This window comes from Amblyomma mixtum, chromosome 6 (genome assembly GCF_055824585.1).
Source record: "Amblyomma mixtum isolate Tamu chromosome 6, ASM5582458v1, whole genome shotgun sequence".
NCBI classification, from domain to species: Eukaryota; Metazoa; Arthropoda; class Arachnida; order Ixodida; family Ixodidae; genus Amblyomma; species Amblyomma mixtum.
Window position 1 is genome coordinate 142,090,634 of NC_143017.1, and position 24,595 is coordinate 142,115,228.

Sequence of the window (24,595 nt, forward strand, 5' to 3'; positions counted from 1 at the left end):
AAACCTGCACAAGGCAGAAGAGAAGCTTGTGAGACCACATGCCTACGCTGGTTCCGCCGCGCCCACTGAAGACAAATTCTTGTTGACGTTCTTTTAAAGGCGATTCGGACAAGGTCACGTGGTGGCTAGGTGGCGTTTCAGGCTTGATGTCACGCGGGAATGGACAATCAAAAGGAAGAGGCTCCAAAGGTGACGGTGCAGCCAGAGAACACGTGTCGGTTGCTGATCCATTTACTGCAGTCGTTGATGCGGCAGAACTGGGCAAGAAAACCTGCACAAGGCAGAAGAGAAGCTTGTGAGACCACATGCCTACGCTGGTTCCGCCGCGCCCACTGCGCCCACTGCGATATTGCGACCTTCTAATCACTAGTTTGGTAATGTTTTAGTCACCTTAAATTCCACAGCTTCGTAGGTGATGTCGCAATACTCTCGACCTATCCAGCTTCTCCGCACGCACCGGAGACGATGTGACGTCAACGGCGACGACGGCAACTGCGCCTAGTTATCCCCTGCACGTGGTGCTGAACCTATCGAGATAAAAGGAGGCCATGAAGCCCGTGCCTGCGGTAAGTTAAGGGCAAGTTCAATGAAGTGGTTTAGTTGACCTATTAACCGAGCGGGCTGAAGTAGGTCAGGTGAGGTAGGCGCATTATATTCATGAACTCTCCATTCTGGGCAGCAATGTGATTTTTCCTTTGGTTGAAATATACACTAGACAGCGCATATATCATGCTTTGTGAGTTCAAAGCGAGTCTACAGAAGGTTCTTTCAGCTTAGTGTAGAATAAAACACTTCTCTAGAACACACAATCAGCAAATGTGTGAGTACTGTACTGAAACCAACTGATGAATATTTTGCTTAAAGCTGCTGCTTTCTAATTGCGGGCCATAAAGCAGGCAAAGGGAGCCTAACATAATGGGCCTACGGATAACGCGCAAGTAAAACTTTGTTCCAAGCATAGAACACTTTTTCAAGTATCTAATAGTGTTGCTTCCGTTTATGTAATATAATCTTAATTTTTTTGACGAAAAATGCACCGTGAATTCTGCCGGAATCTTTTCTCAACATTTTGACGTTAGGCATAAACTACAAATTATACCCGAAAGTACAGACATATGACTTGCTGTTTCTTTTAGTACGAAAACATTACTTCACGTCGTCAAACCGGCTCACAGAGTTTGTGTGAAGCTTCACCTTGAGGGTGACTGTAGCGAAACCATAAATAAATAAGTAAAATAAATAGTACCGCAACTAGGAATACAAACCCGTGGCGACACGAACAGATTAGCTTCGCTGGCCACCGCACGATGGCACTGTGCTGTCGCCTCCGCCGAACTCGCCTTGTGTTTAACTGCAGCACATTCTCGGGCCGCGCATAGCACGCCGTCGTCTTCATCAGCTACTACTAATAGAATCGAGAAGATGGTCATACGTCGACGTCAGTTAAGACGAAGCTTTCGAGGCGGCCAGCTGGCGCTCGTGCTGTGAAACTGTTCCTTGTCACCCTGCCTCTCGCACTGCTGCTCCATCAATTACTTGTCAATTGATGGAAGCGACATTCCAGATGTCCTTGTACTGTGCGATGTCAGCGCACGTTAAAGAACACCAGGTGGTCGAAATTTCCGGAGCCCTTCGCTATGGCGTCCCTCATATCCTTACCGCTCTTAGCATTGGCCATTTTTTGCGATATATAGCATATATATTTGATTAATTAGAATTTGATTTGCGATAACTTCTCGTGCTCGTAATGTTGCCTATTTCGTCTCTTTCTACAATCTCAGGAACTTTTTTTGTTATGCTACAATGACTAGTTCACAGACCTGTGATACTCGTTTCCTACTCCGGGTGCTGGGTTTCTAGACTCAGTAAGATATCGCACTTCGCTTTTGGAGACAAAGGAAAAAGAGGAAAAATAATAAAGCAATAAAAGTCTACTTGCAGTTGCCTGATAATTGTTATACTTTTTTCGGCAAGTTTTTTCGGAGAAAGGCTCTTCATTACCGCGAGCCTATCGCGGCCTAATTGTTGAGTTAGCTTTTTAATCAGAGCGCACTTAGAGTAACAGTCCGTCTGACTGCTGCCCACTTTCAAGTGAGGCACGTCCGTCCGGTTTTCGTTAGCCATCCTCGCCTGCAGGTGGCACTCCATTTAGGGATCCTATTTTTCCAGTCATCCATTCAACGCCAGTTGCAATTAGCCGTCCACTCAGGCACTCAACTCCTCATTCTAAGCCATTGCATTTATTTTTTAACAGCTGTTGCGGCTAGGTTTGAAGTGGACTGGCGAAATAAAGCAAAAGCGCAGCTCGAAGAGAGCAGAGAACTATTTGCTACGTTACATGTCTCAAGCCCCCCGGCTGCACATCCGAGAGAAAAATTATTCCTGCAATATTTTGCGCGTTTAAACCGTGATAGGCCTAAGGGCGTGCCAAGAATGATAAAGTAACCAAAACAGGCGCAAAATCTGGGACTAGTGCTTAGTGGCCCGATCCAGGGCGTGGCAATGAACACTGTTGGGATGACTTCCCATTTTCCCACTATTAATAACGCATAGACGTGTCAAAGAGATTTTCCAGTATGTTTGTTCTTAAGAATTGCCTTTGAATAAGTGCATAGGTTATTAGCAAATAAATATCAGGATATGCTAATATTTCGTAAACAGTACGAAAGCGCATGCAAGCGCTTTGAGTGCATATCGTACACAAAATGCAGTGCTGTGCTATAGCTGGCGGTTCTGCTTCAGATTTCTCGTCAGAACTAAGACTATGGGAGCAGTGTGAAGAGCGACTTTATTTCAGATGGTAAAGCAGAGCCACCAAAAAGTGAGCAGCTGCTGTGGAATATGCAGTGGAAGTGACTGGAAATGAGAGAAGTCTGAAGCAATGTGTCTGGTTGCATCAAGGAAAGAGGCAGGAAATGAGAAATATGCCATCTGCAGAATATGACTACAATGGTCCATGGTCTACAATGGAAATATGACTACAATGGTCTAATAGCTAGGTGTTTCTCTGAAGTTTAGAGAATTCGTTTTAGCACTCATCAATCACTAGAATAAAGACGGTTAGCATGATCGTAAATTTTATAAACAGGGCGGATTCTCCGCTATTCTATTGGCGTCATGCGTAATAGGAAAAGAACCCTGTCTAAATATGAGCTCACGAATACCTCGCTGTTTGAGAATCTCCTAGTTTTTCAGCGACAGCAACACTATGCGTCATCAGAAAGCGTTGAGACACTGGTCGACTCTCCTCATTAGGTGCCTCCTTCGTGCTTCTTGTGAAATCTTCACAACTAGCGTATCATTGCTTGTATTCGAACGCGGATCCGCGCAATGCTTATATTTTGTATCATGTTGTTTGACTGGTTTATTTGTTCAAGACGATGTACCAACTGACCCACATCGAAACTCTTCTGCAGTGCTCATCGCGTTCAATTCGTTTCGTGTTTAATTATGAGAACAAAGAATAACTACGGAAAAAAGGACGGGACAAGAGAAAGAGAAACACATGGGACAAAATCGTGTTTGTTCCGTGTGGTTCTCTTCTCTTGTCCCGTCCTTTTTTGCGCAGTTATTCTTTGTTCTCATAATGTCGTACTAACTAGCTCCTCACCGCACTCTTCTAGATTTCGTGTTTAACTTCGTGGAACTTTGTAAGCTGCGAGAAAACAGGCTTCACAAAAGAATGCAAATAACAAGGAAGGAGTTGCAAAAGCCGCGTCTAAAAAGGCATGTTTTCTACAGAGGTACCAATTTAACTCTAAGGAACAAGAAACTTGTCTATTTCGGGGAGTATCGGGAGGCTTCTGTTGCTGTGGCAGCTTATACGTCGATACAATAAAAGCCAAGATATCAATGCGCATATGCAACGCGGCCAAATACTTTATCTCGCTTTCACACACGGCCCTCTTATTCATGCCCTAACTTTCAATGTGATATTTTCTGGTTTGCTGGCAGCGACAAAAAGACTCGCTAAACAGGGCGATGGCATTCGTAAAACGGTCGGACAGAACCGTGGTAACCTTCCAGAAGTGGGCATTCGAGTCGCAACAAATCTTATGTCCACGCCATGTAGTAGGCTAGTAGCTCAACAGTAGAGCTTACCAAGCTGTAGGCTTGGTATACGCCATTGCTGTATGACTTCTAAACACGAAGCGCTCATCGCTGTTGAGCTCACATCAGCAAGGCTGACACTTAATCTCAGATAATATTCTGCACGGATTTATTTTCTTCTTTTCGAACAGATGGAATCACTAATATTTTACTGTCGATAGATTAGAATGGCGCGGCAATGAATCGATCAAGGCCAATCGATCTTGAGCCCCCTTTGCGCGAAAATTAGTTCAAAGATTTGACACAATTTGTGCAGAGTCACGAATTAATTTCAATGCTGACTTATATTCACGCGCCGTGCACTAAAAATAAAAAAAAAACTCTCCGGAGCTCTTTGCTGAACGAAAACATGTCGCTTACTTCTCTGAGCAGTTTCAATCCTTCTGGTGCAAAATGTTCACGACCTGACTATAAGTATCATCAAAAATAGAAAATCATTGATTTGGAGGAGGGAGAGGTGAGGGGAGGGTCTATGAGGGACGCCGTAGTGAAGGGCTCCGGATATTTCGATCACCTGGGGTTCTTTAACGTGCACTGATATCGCAAAGTAAACGGGCCTTTAAAATCTCGCCTGCGTCCCTCATAGCCTAAGTTGCTTCGGGACGTTAAACCCCAATAAACCTAAAATCTCGCCTCCATCGGAATGCAACCGCCGTGCCCAGGATCGAACGCTCGTCTTTCGGATTAGCAGCCAAGCGCCATAACCATTGGTCCACCGCGGCAGCAAATATAAAATGAGGCAAGTAGTTGCGTTCACTAATAATTTAGAATTGAAAACGACAGTAATAATATATAATGCGAGAAATATTTAAATAAACACTTTGCGTGTCGTTGTCACCTTCACTTATTCAAAGCTAGCCCACCTCATAATTATTATGTTCCTTAATGTTCGTGTATGCAGAAGTTCAGGGGAATTCGTATTTTTTTAAATATGCTGCTTTAATTCTCTTGCCTGATTATCACAACGGCTCAGTGTAAGGTAGAATACCCAGAAGCGCAATAAAACAGCACACCACACTAAAGAATAAGAGCAGGTCCACTGAAGCACTGGGCACTTCTTGCGACGTTAGCCTCGTGCTTAAACCTGCGAAGCGCCGCTTTTTAATTGTGTGCGGCCAAGCTTTGCAGCTTTAGAAAGTGATTCGCAGAGCTATTATCACGGCCGTACTTCGTCTGCCAGCAATGTTCTGGTGGTAGGGGTGCCATTGGCTCCTGTTGAAGCGGTCGCTAGGGTCGCATGTGAGGGAGAGTCAATGAAGTCCCTTTCGAATTAAACTTTGACGGAGAATGCAATTGTAATGCTGCTGTTGTTTTTTCACGAAGACAGGCTTTGAACCAATGAGACAGTGGAAATCCTAGTTATCTTTCAATCAGGACAGATGTGCATCTTTACCAAAATCAGTGAGATGGCGAACAGAAATCAGTCGCTAGATATACAGAAAGAATACAGAAACGGTATGCCGGTCACGTTATTCGGCGTGAGTCGGGAGGCTGCTGCGAGGATGAGTATGATTTCCAGGTTGTAAATTCTGTAGAGAAAGCTTTGTGGCACCTGGAAGATTAAAATTTAGCACCCAGAAATGCACGCAGAATAAAGGCTTTAAAGACAACCAACCTTATATCAAATATCAGTTCGAACAGACATACAAGGAATGAATGAAAGAATAAAATCTTTATTATAAAGGAAGAATGACTCTCAGCCACTGTTGATGAATCATGAGAGATGGGTGTGTAGATGAAGCAGCAACTTCTTGTCGGTAGTTTTTGAGCCAGACAACGAATGCGTAGTAACTATGATAATAATTCAGCTGTGTGCTCTGGCTACAGTGAAGAATGAGACGGAACCGCGAAACAAACTAAGAGTACGATGTAAAATTGTCAAATAAGTATGAGGAATAACATGCGACAAACAGGCATGCACCACGGCCTCTTGCAGCATCTCGCACATTTTACCGATTTACGCGTGAATATTGCCCCTGGTGAAAGCAAAGCTCAAATACCAGCCGCGTGCAGTCCCCAGATATGGCGTCATCTGAAGTCTTGGGTATAGATCCTCATCCCACAAGTTACTCGTCAGTGGATCCTACACGCTGTACGAAAGAGCGGCCGTCTACCGTGAAGCTGAGGGCCTGAATTCTTGGTGCACGTGCACGTGTGTACGGCATTTTAGTAGGAATACATTTCATAGATGTGGGAAATCAATCTCACATTGAAAGCCCAGGTGCCGTGTCCAGTATAACGACAACGCAATTTTTCCGAGCCATCTTGACTGATATTCCAGCCTGATAGGCGACTGCATCGAATGTGCGCCGCGCTGTGCCACGCCCAGTCAGCAGCGCATTAGCGAAGTGAGCCTCGATTTTAGAGATTACAGAGCCCTGTGCAAGGTAAGCACAGAGCTTCTTTAACCTTGCTGCTATGTCGCAAGCGGCACTTGAAAGCGAGTATTTTTAGAGTCGACTTTGCTCCCGAAGTAAAGGATTGCGTTGAATTCGGAGGGCTTAGCTACGGTAGTTCTGGCAGAGAAGTAATACTAGGCTGCTGGCTATTGGTTTTATTGCGTTTGTTCAAGAACAAGACCGAAAGTCCGGGAGAATGTGCTTGTTACTTCGTTTCCGGAAAACATTAAAGATAACAATACCACCGCGCCACCCCTCTTGTCTTGGTTGTGTGCTAAGGCTTATGAAGCCAGCTTCGGAGGTACTGCTTCACTGTAGGCGGATTAAGCTAAAAGGATGTGGATTCACTCTGTTGCGCAAATAACGATCGATATAAACTCTTGGTCTCACGCTGTTTAATGTACATTATGTAGGTGAACACGAGGATTTTAACTAACAACGAGGCTATGCGTTAAGCCTTTTAATAATCTGTTCTTCATGCGATTATAAAGGGAGACTTTCGCAGCACAATTGAGACTGAAAATATTAAGGGCGACAAACTGATTTCGCTCTAAGTTTGAAGTTAAAAAACGCGCCCAGGCGTTTGTTTCCAAGGTTTGCTGTATGTTCAGCGCAAAAAGTTGAAGCTTCACAAAATGATTGCTCACGAGTACAGCAGTTGCAAGCACATTCAGAAGAGAAAAGTGCCTTTGAATTTTCGCCTACAGATTTTGTGTCGACAAAGTTTGTTCCTGTGTGGAGACCCAAAACAGTGACGAGCGCTGCTAGTCGCTGCTGTGGAAGAGGCTGAAGTTGTCGGTGTTCTGGTCTGCATTCCAGCTTAAGAAAACCGTCAGAACAGCTCTTTGCAGTAAAGAAATCTTTATGGCGCGCGAAACAAAACTTAGTGCACACCACGAAGAGTTTGGGGTCATGGATATGAGCAGGACCACTTTGCAGTGCTAGAATGGCACCTGTCTTTTTTTTATAAAGAAATTGAAAAAAATAAACAGTGAAACAATTTCACTTGTGCCAATAAACCTCTACGACGAAGAGAAGCACCGATGTTTGCTGCCTGACACTTTTGTGTAAAATTTGAGCTCCCAAAATAATGTTAGGCGGTCTTGTTATTTTCAATATGTGTTTATTCAATAATTGTTCTACTGTAAGCGGGTAACTTATAAATAAATTTCTGCAATTTCTTACCAGCGCTAAAAAGAGCAATGATATCCCTTTGTCTGCAGCCAAGTTTTTGAAAAACTGAACCACAATATGAAAACGAAGGTTGGCTTTGAGGAAAAGTGAGGCGATGTAAAAAAACGATGAAAATGTTGAGTGATCCACATAAAGAGTGAAACGAATAAACCAGATAAAAAGAAAAGACGTTACGTGAGGACAGGCACACAAAATTTGGAAGGTAGTTCTTCTATTACTTCTAGTTTTCGAGAGCATGCGTGCTACCATTTTCCTTTAAAGGCTCTTTTCAATAAGCTTCTGGAGGGAAGGAAAAGCATGCAATACTTTCTCTGTGAATGCTACACGGCCCAACAGTTTGGCCTACTTGCCTTGTAATATTTAACGGAATGCAGTTAGTACTCAAAAACAGTATTTTCTAAATCCTGTTCAGCTCAGTATGCCATTTCCACTTGGAAAGCACTTGCCGATCGCTCAGTGGGTAACAAAATGGACCATATTAGTCGCCGTTACCAACAAGGCCAACGTAAAATAGTTATCACCTCGCCCAACCTGGACGTCTAACCTCTAGAGTAGCTAATGGCAATTAATTGCAAGGTTAGATGAAGTTAATGCGGATTTTGCCCTTTTTATTGTAAGGTTTGTACCTGGAATGTTTTCCTTAAAGACGGTTCCCATCGCAGCAGAAAAGGCATTTACTCTCTGCTGTTGTTGCCTTGTTGTTGTGCGATCTCCTCGAGCACAGTACAGCCGCATGCCCTAATATCAAAAATAGCGATTTCTACACGACCTTAGATAACGGCGCCTTTTGAAATAGCTTTCGGCGCACGCGAATCACGCTCCTTATGAGCATGAGCTACCCTTTGCGTACGTCTGCGTACGCTGTACCAAAACAGCCTGTTGTCCCACAGAAGCAATGGCTCAAAGCGATTTCTTAAAAACTGAAAGTTTAGTTTTCCCCACTGCACATAATCTCAGCACGAAAAGCGCTCAAAATGACTGGAATAACTTTTTCTGCAGTATCCTCGATAGCATTCTTCGCAGCAACCGACTGGCATTTTGTGAGGCAATCCATAGCAAGCGTTTTCTAGATGTCGTGAATCTGTTATTCGGTAATTAAGCGAAGCGACCATCGTAGCCGGCCGCATATTAATATGTGAAAGGGAGAGAAAGGACAGCCTTAATAACAGCGCTTGTGTTGTTGCCGGTGATCAGGGCTTGAACCTAACTGGTAACGACGTTCTATTTGCGGAAACAGCCCAATGAAGTGCGCGCAATCCGGAAGCAAAGTTTTTCTTCGAGAAGGATGGTTTTAGTGAAGTTCGCGCGGGTTTTCGCAATTATTGAAGCGCCGATCACAAGTAAGCAGCAATCTGGTCAATTTGACGATTGTAGAAATCACCTCTTCGAATCGGCAAGACCTTTATCATGTGTGCATTTATTAGTAGTTTGGCGCGTGCTCTCGCTTCTGACGCATTGGCGTCTAAGAAAGCCATTAATAAGCCCATCGTACTTTCTATAATACCAACTTTGCGCCCGTGCGAGAACTTTACGTCCTTGTCTGTTTTCTTTTTGTTCCGAAGGCAACACTACGCGAGTCGCCGAGCCATTTCGCGGAGTTGAGGAAAGGCCGTACTGCGCATGCGCGAGAAGCAGGGACGTCCCACGGCACACAACTGGTGCGCCGCCGCCGTCGCTGCGCGGGTGACTCAGAGGTGCGCCGCTGCGCTCGCCAGTTGCGCATGCGCAGTAGCGGCGCATAGCTAGCGTGCCGGAGCCGCCGCTGCCACTGCCGCATGCTCTCCATCGCCTCTCTCTCTCTCTTCCTCGTTGCTTTCGAAATCCCCTAGGTTTAACCAGAGCTAAACCACTGCCAATTTTTTCTGCCCACCACACTTTGCGGCGAGAGCATTGGAAACAGCACAACCTAAACGCAGAATGTCACAAACTTCCTATGATTGTCGTGGTAATATACGCCATGAAGCGCTGAAAACATAAATATAAATTTAATTCGTCCGAAATATCAAGGCGTTGAATGGGGCCAGGCCGGCGGGCAAGATGGATTTACACCAGAATAAAATTATGCCCTCAATAAGTCCTCATCACTTGGTGTGTGCAATGCTCTAGCACTGATGCATTCGATCCCCTTTCCAAATTCATAAAAACTGAAGATGCTCTGGTGAATGAGGTCAGCATTTTAGCATTTTTCAAAAAGACAACAGCCGTGACAACAACGTTTGCGGCCGCGAGTAGCCAGAATGGGGGACGGATACGGCTACCTGGTTGTAGCCTTCGATCCTGCGGCTTCGTAAAACCATTTCACTGTAGGAAACAACCAAACAAGTGCGCTTTTTGTTCATCAACCGTCTTGATTGCCGATAGTAAAGTGAATTGTCCTTTTTTTTTCATTAGAGAACATCCTCCAATTTCCAAGACACCCTTCTTTACAGAAACAAAAACTGTATTTCAAGGCAAAGGCTTTGCCCAAACGCTTGAATTCACCTGCTGCTTTTGTGTCGACATTTTCGATGTCTCGCGTACAGTTGGTTGCAGAAGAGCAGACACTCCCCTCAGACCAACGGCTCTTTGCTAACATACTGGCCGGCATGTGGTGAGGAAGTTCGGGTTAAAGGCTTTTCCCAAGAAAACTCATTAGGCCCATAGAGAGTAGGCAGAGGTAAACTTGTTTCCATTTCCCGGTGCTATGGGGCAGCACCGAGATGCCATCCACGGACAGATCTAACCGGCTGAAGAAAACATGAAGTGCAGAAGAAAAAACTAAAAATGTGAGGGGGAGGGGGGGGGGGGGGGGGTTGGAAATGGGCCTCCGGATAATAGGCACACGTAAGCACATGTAAGGGCAACAGCATGAAGAAATAAGAGAACGAATCGAGGCGGTACAGTAAGCCAGTTTTTGCTGTCGTGAAGACACGCCAAAGTCGATATAGCCTTTGGCTGTGCAGTTGTCTCTCAATAGAGCGGTAGATCCATTCTGCTCCAGATAGGAAGAACGATATCAAGGGAATTCGACGGAGACGAATTGCACCTCTTTCTATTGCGGTTGGGCACCGGCGTGTTTGCTGGGCGTCTTAACTGAGGAAATCATCCGAATTCAGCCCGATGACTACGAATGATCTCGTGAGATTTAATTAAAAAGAGATAGAGTGCGAGAAAGAATTTAAACATACCTAGAGACTGAACTAAATAAAGTGAATTGAAGAAAAGAAGGAATTCTCTCTGTTACACAACAAATACAAGCTCAATTAAAATTACGCTTCCTACCGAGTGTAATAAATCGGAACTTATTAGAGGTTTAAAATACCAGATTAATCCCATGACAGTCAACACATACCACACTTTTACGAGTCTGTTTGCAGACAGCCGAACTCTGAATTTGAATAGCCATTCAATGAACTGTTCCCGAAAAGAAGAATTGACTGTCTGCAACTCTTAAGTAGGGCAAAGTACGTTGGCGGCCGTGTTGTTTGGCTACAATCATTGTAAGAAAAGTAGAACTGGCAAGCGACGGACGAGGACACCGAGTAGACACAGCTGCGCTGAAATATCAACTTTGCATCCGAAGGAAGCTGAGCCCCACCTTTTTGTAGTGCGACAGAAAGTTGATGTGGAAAAGAAGGCGTAGATACGCATCCGCAAGGCTAATCAAAGACAAAAGGCGGCAGGAACGGAACACACACATGAACTGACATGCCCGGTAAAAAAAAAAAAAAAAGGGGGGGGGGGGGGGCGTTGAGGCGGGGATGAACATAAGAGGAAAATGATCAATAAAGCGGGAATGAATTATAGCCGGCTTTAAAAACGATGAGCATTGATACAACCATGACGTAGTGAAAATCAGGAGAGACCAGAAAAAATAATTGGATGAACACTTCTGCATTTAGACTTCGGCCATAATGGCTGTTACGCAGAAGCCTTTTATTGTTAGTGCTCATGCACTTACTACATAATCATTTTTAAGGCGGGAGCCTTTGATGCCTCATCGTTGTAAGCAGGAGCTGTCGACAGAAATGTCACGCTTTTCAGTTGGTCGAAACGGTCGTGACGTCACAGTGCGCGAATTTCAAACGGGGCCAATTGTACTTTGGCTACTAACCATGCAACCAATTAAAGGGATCGTATAGTGATGCTCCAAGTAAGTTTGACTGAGTTTAGTTAATTGCTTACTTACCCAATTAGTCCAATTAACCTTTCCAGTCAGACCAGATAAATAAATAAAACTGAGTAAGAAATTGGCCGAGCTTCGGAATCGAACCCCGGTCTCCGGAGTACGAGTCGAGCACGCTACCACTCCGCCATGCCAGCTCGATGGTTTGGACTGAACAAAGGTGCGTCTAGTGAATACGGTGTCTTCGTTCACTCCCATCTTCCTCCCTTCCCGTTACGGCGAGGTTTAGGTCTCCACCGAGATATGCGAGACAGATACATTTCCTTTCCTCAAAAACCGACGAGCAAAGCGTATTTGTCCGCGTTTCAGATTGGTCCAAATTGTCGTGACGTCACCGCGCGCGAATTTTGACGGGTGTCCACCGAAATATGTGAGACAGTTACTGCGCAACTTCCTTTCCTCAAATACAATTTTCGACTATTGTCTACTGAGATATGGGAGGCAGTTAATGCGTAATTTCCTATCCTCAAATACAATTTTCATTTTCTTCACTACGGCCCCTCTTTCTTCTTTCACTCACACTTCCTCCCTTCCTGTACGGTGCGGCTCAGGTGTCCACCGAGATGACAGAGAATTACAGCGCCATTTCCTTTCCTCAAAAAGCGTTGCGTTCAAAGGGCAAGGCATCGCGCCGAACGGATGGTGGCGTTCCGTGGACTCCCTGGCAGCGCTGAAACACGCTGTCGCAATCCACTCCTAAAGGCGAATCTTAAGCGTCATTAATGAGCAGTTAATTAATGCACCAACAAAATGGGAAGTGAACAATCGCGTAGCAGATTGCAGCACTCAGTCTTTCGCCTTTCACCACTTTAGCCGCTAAAGTTCCTCGTAATTTTTTTTGTGATGCATTGCCTATAGAAATAAACATATTTCATCAGAATGTCATTGCTCACCGGCGATGGTTAAGGCACGCGTTCTAAAATACTTTCACTGCACCGTTATATGAAATACAGCTTAATATTTTCCGCCAACCAGTTCCTAGTGCAAATAAATTTTTTCGCCGCAATTATATCAGGTGGGCTCTTTGGTGGCTACATATGTGTGTCTCTGTGTCTCTTCATTGTGGTTCGTCCCGTGTTTGCGCAACCTTCACCTTAAAAGTTACATGATTTGCCTCACGTGCATCCCCTGCACCTACTGGTCTGCAACAGTGGACAGCAGCTGACGCTTCCGTGTTTTCACCTCGGTGCGTTACCGTGAAAGGCATCCTGAAGGTGTCAGTACAGTACTGACCAAAAAGGTTTCGTGCTCTAGAAGAGAGCGCGATCTGATAAGAAATGTTTTGAGGCAGAACGAAAGTAAAGGAAGTACGAGCGTTAGCGCAGAGTGAGGAATAACCGCAAATTGTGCACACAACGCATGGCAGTATGCGCAGCCTGCGTCCATCTGTTTCTATGGCATGGCATGCACACGCAGAGCGTTGTAAGAAGCTTTAAACTTCCAATCGTAAAGCATATGAAGGCTCTTTCGTTTCTTCTTGCGATTGCCCACTCATAGCAGTGTGAAACAATGTTGCCAGAGAGAGCTTCGAGCGGCACGGTGAGAATCAATAAAAAAAACCCAAGGGACCTCAGTGGCAGCTTCAGCGCATAATTGTAAATGATTGACAAAGGAATCGAAAATTATAGCTGGGTAACAAGCGTTAAATAAGAATAATAAAATGAGTTAAATAAAATAACTGACGTAATATTACGATGCCTCCGGTTTCGCTACTCAGAACGAACGTAAGAATTAAGCGCTGAAGAAAAATGTGAACAAATAAATGTACCCTAATGCGTTCGTTCTTTTTCCAGCACCTAATCATATCACTTGGTAGTGATCTGCGACGAAAGAGAGTGGTTTCTGAAGGCTATTTTAGATTGGATTGGATTGGAGTAAACTTTATTTGTGCCTGCAGTTGGGCGCTCGCGCGCCCCGACGAGGGCCTACGTCGTCTACGAGGCTACCGTTACTCGGCGCGGGTCTCCGCTCGCCGTTGCCGGCTCGCTGGGTCCCTGCCTTTCGAGCGCCCCGAGGACCTGCTGGACGGCCCATAGCTGTTGCTCATGGTCGTTGCTCTTCGCTGCTGCCTCCAGCCGCGGCGGGATTGTTCCTGATCTTGCTTCCTTTGGATTTCTGATACAGTCCCACAAGATGTCCGTCTGATCTGCCGGCTCCCTCCGGCAGACTCTACACGTATCGGTCGGGTAGGTCTCGGGGTACATGCGATGCATCAGTCCCGGGCTCGGTAGCGATCCGGTCTGGAGCTGTCTCAGTAGTTACGCCTCCGCTCGACTCAGCCTCGGGTGCGGGGGTGGGAGAGTCCTGCGAGCCAGGCGGTAGGCCTTCGTGATTTCGCTGTAGTCGGTCATGCGGTCCTTGGCTCCGAACCACGTCGGACGGTCTGTTGCCGGGGCGCGGTTGGTTAGCGCTCGCGCCGCTGCGTGTGCCGTCTCATTGTGGTTCGCACTGCGTTCCGACGCGTCGCCCGCGTGCGCCGGAAACCACTTGATTCTTACTCTTCTGTCTTGCAGTTTAGTCGCTCGTAGTACGCGCTCGGCCTCCCTGCAGACTTGGCATTTGGCGAAGTTTCGCACCGCCTGTCTCGAGTCACTCAGCACCGTGTAGCAGTCTGCGTCGGCGATGGCCAGGGCGATGGCCACCTCCTCCGCTTGTTCCGCTCCGGCGCCTCTCACGCTCGCTGCCGTCCTCGTGGCGCCGGTCGGCGCCTCTATGACGACCGCTGCGAAGGCGTTCCGTTGGTATTCGGCAGCGTCCACGTACCGCGCGTGCTCGTCGTTGGCGTGCAGGTCGATGAGAGCCTTGGCCCTCGCCGCTCTTCTTTCCTTGTTATACTCGGGGTTCATGTTCTTGGGTATGGGGTCGATTCTGGTCTGGCGTCGGACCTCTTCGGGGACGGGGAGCTTTGTCTCCGCATCGTTCGAGTGTCCTATTCCCAGGTCGTCCAGTATCTTCCTCCCGGCTTTGGTCGTGGACAGCCGCTCCAGTTGAGAGGTCCGTTGCGCTTCGGCTATTTCTTTGAGCGTGTTGTGGATCCCGAGTTGTAAGAGGCGGGTCGTGCTCGTGGACTCGAACAGGCCCAGCGCCGCCTTGTATGCTCTCCTGATGATTACATTAATTTTGTTGCGTTCGTGTTGCAGCCATCTATGGTAGGCTGCAACGTACGCGACGTGGCTGATGCTATTTTAGAAATTTCTTTTTGCATTGCCCTCTGGCCCGCTCCGCGTTTGATACCGGAGCTTATGAAAGGCATGGCGATAAGATCATTCTTGTCTTCACAAATGGAAGTAAGCATATAAAGTGAAGGAGGGATGAATCTAGCTTAAAAGTTTCAGAAAGCATGGCATCAGGTGACTGATCTTGGCATATTTCGTAGTCTCGCTGTTGCATGTCAGCTTTGGGAAATCTTCATATGCTGCCCATACTTTTGAAGGACGACGTCCTCATGTCAGTGGTGCATATCTTCGTCTGTCTCGCTAAAATGTTGCAAAAAATTGTTTACAAAATGAAGCACTATTGAATAAAAAAACATTGCATTGTTTTGAGGAAGCTGAATTGGGAAAGCGTGGCTTTACGTAGCGCATTGGATGAAATGTTGCTCATTATTGCAATATGTCATTTCTATTGAGCACATCACCAGAAGTTTGCACATGAAGAGTTAATTGAAATCCGCAAGCTCAGAAGGCAGCCATATGAGACGCCCAGAGTAGTTGCAGTCAATTAAAAAAACTAATTATAATAATGACTAAATGAGCCATCACGTTCGCTCAGTGGCTTCGACTTTCGGGAGCTGATTTGAAATTTGAAATTTGAAATTGAACTTTATTCCGTCGAGGCGGAAAGGGACTCGAACAAAAGTGAAAACATATCACTTGACGTGGTTCGAGCCCCCATTTACAAGGCATACAGCAGTTGCACATTTACATGTATAGCAGCATAGTCACGAGCACATATACACATAGAAAGTGAGTCAAGACCTTCTTGTCTGAAAAGAAAAAAATCGCATTTTACACAACAATAAGATATCCACATCACATCAAGACCAGCATAATACACCTGAGAAAAGGTCACGAACCAAGGTCACGAACCAAGGTACCAAGGTCACGAACCAGATCCGGGCCGCGGAGATCGTATCTCAGTGAAAGTGAAATACTAAATCAGCAGCGTGCTTTGCGAAGCAAATGCCCACTAAAAAACTCCAGGCGGTCTATTTAACTGTAAGTACACATAACGGTGTCCTGGAGAGATTGAGTGAGTGCGGGACGTTAAACCTCACAACTCATATTCAATGAGATATTTATGATGCAGTTGTCATCGAAATGTTTATGATGCGCTGTGTGCGCGCGTGCACTATTATTTTGGTTCTACACTAGAGGTGACTGCACGCCAATGTGTTCAAGGGCATGTATATCATCCTGAACACTGCACGCAACTCAATGTTTTACAACATAACCACTTCAAAGCTACAGTCCACTTATTTCTTTCGTTTTCTTCCACTTTCCCCTTTCTGTCTTTCACTCACTCAATCCACTTAGCCAGACTATTGAGCCGTATTAACTTTAAATTTTTGTGTAGGAAGGAGTCATTGCCGTGTAGATAAATTTTAATGCAGCTGATTTCAGGCTGCGCCTTCTGCCGTCGCAACTGATTCCAACGTCCGGGTGAGAAGGCAGAAGAGATGCAGTTCTATCTTCTTGCATTGCATGAAGAAGTCCTATCTCTCCTGTCTCTCTCTTCCCGTATTGCAAAACGTAATTTTCGCTTCATATAGTTGTATCTTCTTTTCGTTTTGATCACGACCTTCGCCTTGTGTAATGCCTCTGAAGGGCTTTACTTATTTTTCTCGTTTTGTGTATTCGTAAACCTTTCTCCGTTTTGGTTTTAAGTTGGCAAAAAAGCGTCTCAAGCAGCCTTCTCGTCCGTAACAGTACGCCCTGTCAGCAATATGCATTTTCTCGCCTTTCCAACTGCTTAGTTCCTTTTCGCTTTCAAAGAAAACAGCAATAGAAATAAAATGCTAGAAGGAACCAACACCAAGGACCACCCTCTTAAAGTGCTTTCCAGCAGTGCTTCGTCGTACGTGCCGTTCTTCTTGGCAACGAATGTAACGAGGGTGCCGCTTCAAAAGACGGTTTCCTCGGTTTTACACGAAGCCATTAGCAACTTCCACTCCAATGCCCTTCTCGTTGGGGCCGGCACACTGCGATATAACTGTGACTATGTCTTTGACTGTGCTGTGACTTTGTTTATTGCATGTTTTTGTTTTTTTACTTCCCTGCTTTTCTCTATAATTTGTGGTTCTTGTTATTTGGAGCGCTTCGATCTTTTTCATTTTTGTATTGTCTTTGAGCCCGGCAAAGCGCCGTTGGTACGTGCTCTTTCTATCTCTTTATGTTATGTCGTTTTTCTATTCTTCTGAGAAGACCAATGAAAGGGTGAAAGGGTTTGAATGTCACGAAATGCGAGGCTTTGAGACGACTTGCACTAATAATTGCAGCGTTTCTTCGCTTCTTGCATGAAATCTGATACCAGTTCACCGCTAATATGGCGCTACTCTCACTTTGTAAGGCGGCGAATTGGTGGGGCCTCGAGATACCCAACTTACCTCCCTCAAGTAAAAAAATATACAAGAGAAAAGGGATTGCACCGTTGACTGCATGACTATCCGGTGCATCCTGTGACATATTGTAAATTGATAACAGTTAACATGATTATATATATTTTTTCCCTTTTATAATTCTCTGTAATCCAACAGCACGCATCTCAACAACTTTGAAGCTACTGTAACATTGCTTACAGTTTTTTGTTTTCTTTTTAACATACCAACAAGTGTCATGGCGACCGCTACGTTTATATTTGTTTATTATGTGTGTATATATGCTGAATGCAGTTTGCTTATCCCAGGGAGGAAGGCCCTCGTCAGGCACCACGGCCTTTTGGCCGCCTTCCTGAAGTGTATGTAGACACACTTCAAATAATTACTTTTCAAAGTTCAAACTTTCTTATGCTATTGCGTTTCCTTTAGGCTTTTGTCTAAGTAGGCCCTCTACGTTACTTTCCTTATTTAACACGCACAGCTTCGCTATTACCAGTAGCATGGTACTTGAGTTCGAAGACTGCTTGAATTTTTTTATTTGTCTTAGCTGTCCTTTGAAATTCTCACCCATATTCATGTACTATAATAAAAGTAGGTGGTTCAAGGCTTGTATGTCGGAAATCACAAATAAGCAGACACTGAACATTGAACCATGCCTATGCAAGGAATTGAAAAAAATATCTTTCAGATGTTATGAAACTTTTTTCAGTCCCTCGCTTTTCTTGAACTGCGCCTCTACCTGTCATATATATGCACATCATTACAAAGTAAAAACTTCTCGGTTATTTTCAAGATAACCAAGTACAAAAATGATTCTTTGCCTAGGCCTCGTGCTGTTATTTTTTCTTTGAGAATAAAAAATCTCATCAACCATGAGCATGGCTCATGTAATGCATGGAGTAAAGCGAGTACAGCGTACAGCCCATATAGACACAATATTTGTGCTATTCTAAGTTAGAACAAATTGATACTTTAACTGTGTTCGTGAATATTTCAATAACGTGTCATTTTACTCACCTTAGGGTAGTGAAACAGAAATGTGGTATGACCTCCGGCGTTTTACATCTGTTTTAATTGACATCATATTTTTTTCTCCTGCGGTAACACTGCTTAGGAAGTATTTCACGAACCGACCTGAAATTAGTTCTTCCGGACGTTGTCAAAACGTTTGGAACTATTACTTTTTGAAGCTTTTCTTTGTATTTCACTGAGGAAACCCGAATGAAAAAATTTGTATGGTGTAATAACTTCACAAAATTTTGCCATAAAAATGTCATTAAATTTTTATTGTGTTATATCACGTTTCTATGACAAACGTATGTATTTGTAGGAGTGTGTGACATCTGTAGGACATTGATATGTTAATTATATCGCATTTGTATGGCATAGCTTTATAAAATGGTGCATTATGCTGCTTTTTTCGCTAGGGTTAACTTAAGCTACAGTAATAAAATTGCCTGTAAAGGCTTTTAAAAGTTATGGCTTGTATTTCCTACTTATAGCCATAAAACTGAGTGGAAAAACCACTCTGTAAACGTGCTTTGTAACCCTAGATACAAAAGACTTCACGGTCCATGCAAATTTCGGTGCCTTTTTCGAGCAAGATTTTTTTAGGTGAGAAGATTAATGGAGGTAATGTTCAGTTATAGAATGTGCAAAAACAAATTTCCCCTGTGATTGTTCGTATGTGCAGCCAAGAAAAGCAATAGAGATAGACAAAAATTCTCCAGGACACGTGACTGAAAAAATTGTCTAATAGTTGCAAAGTGGGCTATTGTTCGGCTGATTTCACTAGCACACATTAAAGATTCCAAGGCCTAGTTTCATCTGCACGAGTGTTATCTGCAACCACCGATTGATAACAAAGCTATATGCTTTTGAAGTAAATTGCGTGTCCTGGGCACTTTTGTCCGCGGTATTACGTGGCCGCACGCAGGCACTATCAACGCTAACATTTCCGCGTTGACAAGAGGCGGGCTTTCGTACAGGCTATCAGATTATTTGTACTTCGAGCAATAGCTACCAGAGGGTCTTTCAAACTTCGCTGCCTGTTGTTTGCAGGCTTTCTGCATAGAATTTAACAGTGCTACAGTAGGGACCGCGTAAAGAACGTTGAGAGAGTGGAAATTTTGAAAAGTTAAGGGGACCGAAAACGTGCAGAAAATGAAACGTGAGATCAAGAGACAAAAGAACAGAGGCTTGAAGCCGTGCACCTAGTTCTGCTAGGGGGCCTAAGTGGCACTAAAGGAAACCAAATCTAAGCATGCCTGTCAGCTTTGCCCGACCTTTATCCGTGCTGCTCTGGAAAACGGTAGAAGAGGTGAAAGCTATCTGGGCTCACGGCAACAGAATGGAGATACTTGAACTCACAGCAGAAGGCGAGTGCTATTTCTAAGGTTGTTGATTTCTTCGGTTAAGGAGAACCCTTTTCCTAACTACCCATGGCGTTTCTGAAGGAAGCCGCAGGCTTTTTTTCGTCCATTCAGTGTGTACCTGCATTGTAAGTAGTTTTGGAGGTACCATGGAAAAAATAAATTGCGAGCCTAAGACAACGAAGCTGAATGAAAAGGATACCCTGGAAATACCTTAGCGTCTGTGGCTGAAGTAAGATGTTGCCTAACACAGTTCTAAGAAAGCGGGGGTGCGCATCCGGAGGTGAACTGCTGCACGCAAAGCATTTCTGCACCACACATGTCTAGGTACTGCGGATATGACTGCCATGCATTTATGTTTGATTCTGAAATTATTAAAAATGTTTAGCTTTTTATACTTCTTCTAAAATAAAAAAATAAACAAGGTGAGTACTACATTACGTAAAGCTAGAGGCATTCTATTCCTACTTCAGTGAATAAAACACTACAGTTCAGACCATTTAAACACGCGCTACTATCTCGGGAGAAGAAAAAAAAAGATTTAGGATACCTAATGTGTCACACCAGAAGAGCGAACCGTTATGAAAGGTTGGTATTCGAAGTTTGTCTTACAAAGGCTGCACACGGGACTGTGAGAGACGCCACAATGGAGATCTCGGGATTAATTTCGAACGCATGACGTACACTGTCATCACACACCACAGGGATGATTTCGCATTGCCTTTCGCCGAAATGCGGCCGGCGCCACCGTGATTCGATCCCGCGACCTTATGCTTAGCAGCTGTAGCTATATCCAATAAGCCGCCCCGGCGGATCGAAAGCAACATCAAAGTGGCAGAGCTGCAGCGTGCGAGCGCAGAGTTCAATTTAATGTGTGAGCACAAGCACCAATGTGAAGCTCAGTCTAACAATAATCTCCAAGGAAAATCAGAAAGCAGAATCAGAATCTCCAATTTGTGTTTTTGTCTCGTTCTGCCAGTGCTGAAACCGCTGACAATAAAATGCAGGAACTAGGACGTAGGGTTTGTTTTGATTAGTTGAGCGCGTGCGCTGCCACGCTTTCCTTTGAGTTATGTCATCTGGCTCGCCGCGCCTGTGAGACTTAGCCTGCAATTCTCTCGGCGCTTACGTGCGCCGCATCAGTTGTTCGTCAACGCGGCTTCGTAAAATTGATCGCAGCTGCGAATGGCACTGGCAAGGAACCGTTTTCTCATAAGTGGAGTCTTCGCGCATCAGTTACTTCCTCCTTTCAGGCAGTCATGCAAAAAGCTCCCATGAATGCAGAACTGTGCACGATTAAAGCTCCTGCCTAACGATGGCTTGCGGGCACATCAGTGTGGCTGCTCTGGCACGCATCAGTTTGAGAAGAATTCGCGTTGAAGTCTTGTTCACTCTAACGTTATTTTACGTCCTTTCCTTTCTTAACATCAAGATAAGCAATATGTACTGATGCCCTCAAAATAACACGCGCCCAGTTTAATATCCTTGCTGATGGTAATTGATTGCCGCAATTACAAGTTATGCCTTAATTATGACGGATAACGTCGTGTAACTGCTGTAGATATCTTCTATGCTATACGACGCCTCTGATGCCTTCCTTTATTTAGCCTGCGTGAGCCTACCAGGTTCATGACGGGCAAAACACATTAACAAAGAGTTTCTCACATCTCTCACCCTTTTTGGCCCGGTTTTCGGGTGAAGCAAGACGAAGTATGATCAATGGGTGAGTTTTTAATAAGAAACAAAATAAAGCAACAATGAAGTATGTTCAATGGGTCAGTTTCGATAAGAAACAAATCATTAATCCTAGCTATGAGACTCTTGGTTCACCCAACCTCCAAGCTTTATTACAATTCCGGTTGCAGCACGCAATAGTCTGCTCCCAATACCTCAATTGCTGAAGCTTCGTGTCCGTATAGACCTGAATACCTGAATTTTCGTGGTTGCTTCGCTCACTCTTACACATTTGTTAGATATTCTGAAGAAAACAAAGATACAAAAGTTTAATTTGTTGCAAACTATGGTAATGAAAGCCTATTTATATTAACAAGGAGTGCTACCGCATTATTGATGTAATGAATCTCTTGTTTTATCACTGTTGACTCTCTCTCTTTTCGGCAGCAGTACACTTAATACCTTCGCCGTGTAGCCTGTAATATTCGCACATTATTCGAAACGTGAAGCAAATTAAGCATGCTCTGTATATAATGTGGTTTCTCAGGTTAGCGTTGGTAAAGAAGGTTCTTATAGTGGACTTCAAACTATCACTAAGCAAAACTTGCGACTACGCTTACTAGTAGACTTTAGTGTTAGCTAAAGAAATTCTCAGCATTCCTTTTCTCATTGGAACGAAAGTACTCAGGCAATATGTACACATTTTGCAGCCTGCGCATCTGAACTTTTTTTCACGTATCTCAGAGGTTATCCACCGCAATACACACCTCATTATACACAATAGGCCTAACAAAAATTTAATTTCTTTTCTCTCAGAAAAGTGTTCCCACGGATTAACCTTCAACGCAAGCCTCGCATAGTTTGCTGCATGAGGGTTTTCACACTCTTTTACAATAACGCGCAACAAAACAAGTACTTAATTTTAGTATTGCTGCTAAACAGGTGAAACGTAAACCTAGCCGAACAAGAGCTGGTTCTGGTGGTGTACGCTTCGTGAAAGGTGGTGACGTCACAAAACGGGACTTGCGTAGAGTAAAATGTAGAAAGAATCGATTCGACTGAATGCACTGTAACAGCCGAAAACGTGTTGTCTCTTCAATTAGGCGTGACTGCTGTAAGTTAATACGCGCACTTTCAAGCCCGCTGGGAAGGATGTTGGGAACCGAAAAAAAGAAAATGCTTTGAAGAATTTCGAAGTTGCCTCGGTTCAAGGCTGCCTTTCTTTCATCTGTTCTGAGTAAAAGTCACACTGACAAGAACCAATGTTCCCGGTCGATGAAAGCACTTCTCACTCACTTTGAAAGTAACCAGGCTAAGTTAGTGCAACCGCAAAGCAAAAACTATCTCACAAACTTTCCCGCCGTCTTTCCTTCTTTGTTTAAAAAGGAAAGGGGAGATGTACCGGAACAAGACACGTGCATGCTCGACACATTCCATTATTTGTCTTCTCTTGAAAGCGAAACCCAGGCCAAGTTCAAATAGATAGGTAAAGCAGAATGGAACGAATGAATGAAGAAACAAAATACAGCGTAGACGAAGACGTGGAGAGAATGTTTCATGACCTCTACACATTCGCGGCAGGCCTTCTTTAGCGAAGCGTCGCTTCTGTTGCAGTTTCACTGCTTCTGCCGTGTTGGCACTGTCTGAGTGCTTTCGAGAGCGAGAATTCTTACGCGCGTCGCGTCTAGCGGCGTCGAAAGGTCTGAGAGGGAAGCAACTTGGTGCTATGATATGCGCCTTCTCACATTTTTCACAATAATGGCTGCTAATTGACATATCTGGAGGCATTTGTGGGGCGTATTGTACTTTGTCAGCTGCAGGAGCCTCTATTATTCCGACCATATGCCTCTCAGCTATGTCAACTACCATTGCATATTGTCCTCTCTGAACTGTTAAACCTGCTTTGCTCCCACTCAGTCATAGACACGGTTGTACGGCCTCCTTCCTCGTCCGTTCCTGGACCGGCCGGAATTGCTTGTCTTGATTTTTCAACTTGTTACGAGGATGTGGGCCTACAAGAATAGAAGAAAAAGCAGACTCCCCTTGATAGAACGATCCCAGCTGCAGGACGGTGTTCTTGATATTACGAGTGATACATTATCTGGTTACCCGCGGTACTTTCTTTTTCAAAGAAGATATGCTCTCAAATCAGATACCGCAATATAACAGAAAACGTGAATTAAACCGCTGCAGTGAAACGCAATCATACATGACTACAAGTTCGATTTTCCCACGTGCCGAGAAGCAGTTAATTGGCGCAAGGGCATCTGCGGTCGAAGAGCGCCAAGCACAAGGTATTTTCGCTTTCTAAAGGTGGGGACCAAGACTAAATTTCCAAGCATTTCACCTTAAATAAGCCAAAGACCAGGCCGGGAGAAGCTTATATCGAATTGTACCACCGGTGGGTAAAATTCGATCTCGCCTATGGTATTCACTGCCTGTTTGCAGGAGGTATTCCGGGGCCTGAAATGGGAACAGTTGGGGATAAGAGTTAATGGAGAATACCTGAGTAATTTACGATTCGCTGATGACATTGCCTTGCAAAGTCACTCAGAACATGAGCTGCAAAGCATGATCAATGAATTGGACAGGCAGAGCAGAACGGTGGGGCTAAAAATTAACATGCAGAAAACCAAAGTAATGTTCAACAGCCTAGCAAGGGAACAGCAGTTCTCAGTTGGTAGCCAGGTGCTGGAAGTAGTAGGAGAATATGTCTATTTAGGGCAGGTAGTGACAGCTGATCCAGATCATGAGAGGGAAATAACTGGAAGAATAAGAATGGGGTGGAGCGCATATGGCAGGCTATCTCAGATCATGAATGGCAGTTTACCAATATCCCTCAAGAGAAAAGTATACAACAGGTGTATCTTACTGGTACTCACCTGTGGGACAGAAACGTGGAGGCTAACAAAGAGGGTTCAGCTTAAGTTAAGAACAGTGCAGCGAGCTATACAAAGGAAAATGATAGGTGTAACGCTAAGAGATCGGAAGAGGGCGGAGTGGGTGAGGGAACAAACGCGGGTTAATGACATCTTAGTTGAAATCAAGAGGAAGAAATGGGCTTGGGCAGGGCATGTAATGCGAA

At 44.6% G+C, this 24,595-nt stretch overlaps 1 protein-coding gene across 1 annotated transcript in view; it reads left to right on the forward strand.

Moving 5' to 3' along the window:
- Positions 1–379: 379 nt before the first annotated feature.
- The window catches only part of LOC149340649 (uncharacterized), a 449,066-nt gene continuing 424,850 nt past the window's right edge, over positions 380–24,595 (forward strand). The window contains exon 1 of the mRNA XM_089549483.1: positions 380–566. Coding sequence (XP_089405609.1) covers positions 549–566 — 18 coding nt within the window. The 5' untranslated portion in view covers positions 380–548. The remainder of the gene's footprint in view (positions 567–24,595) is intronic.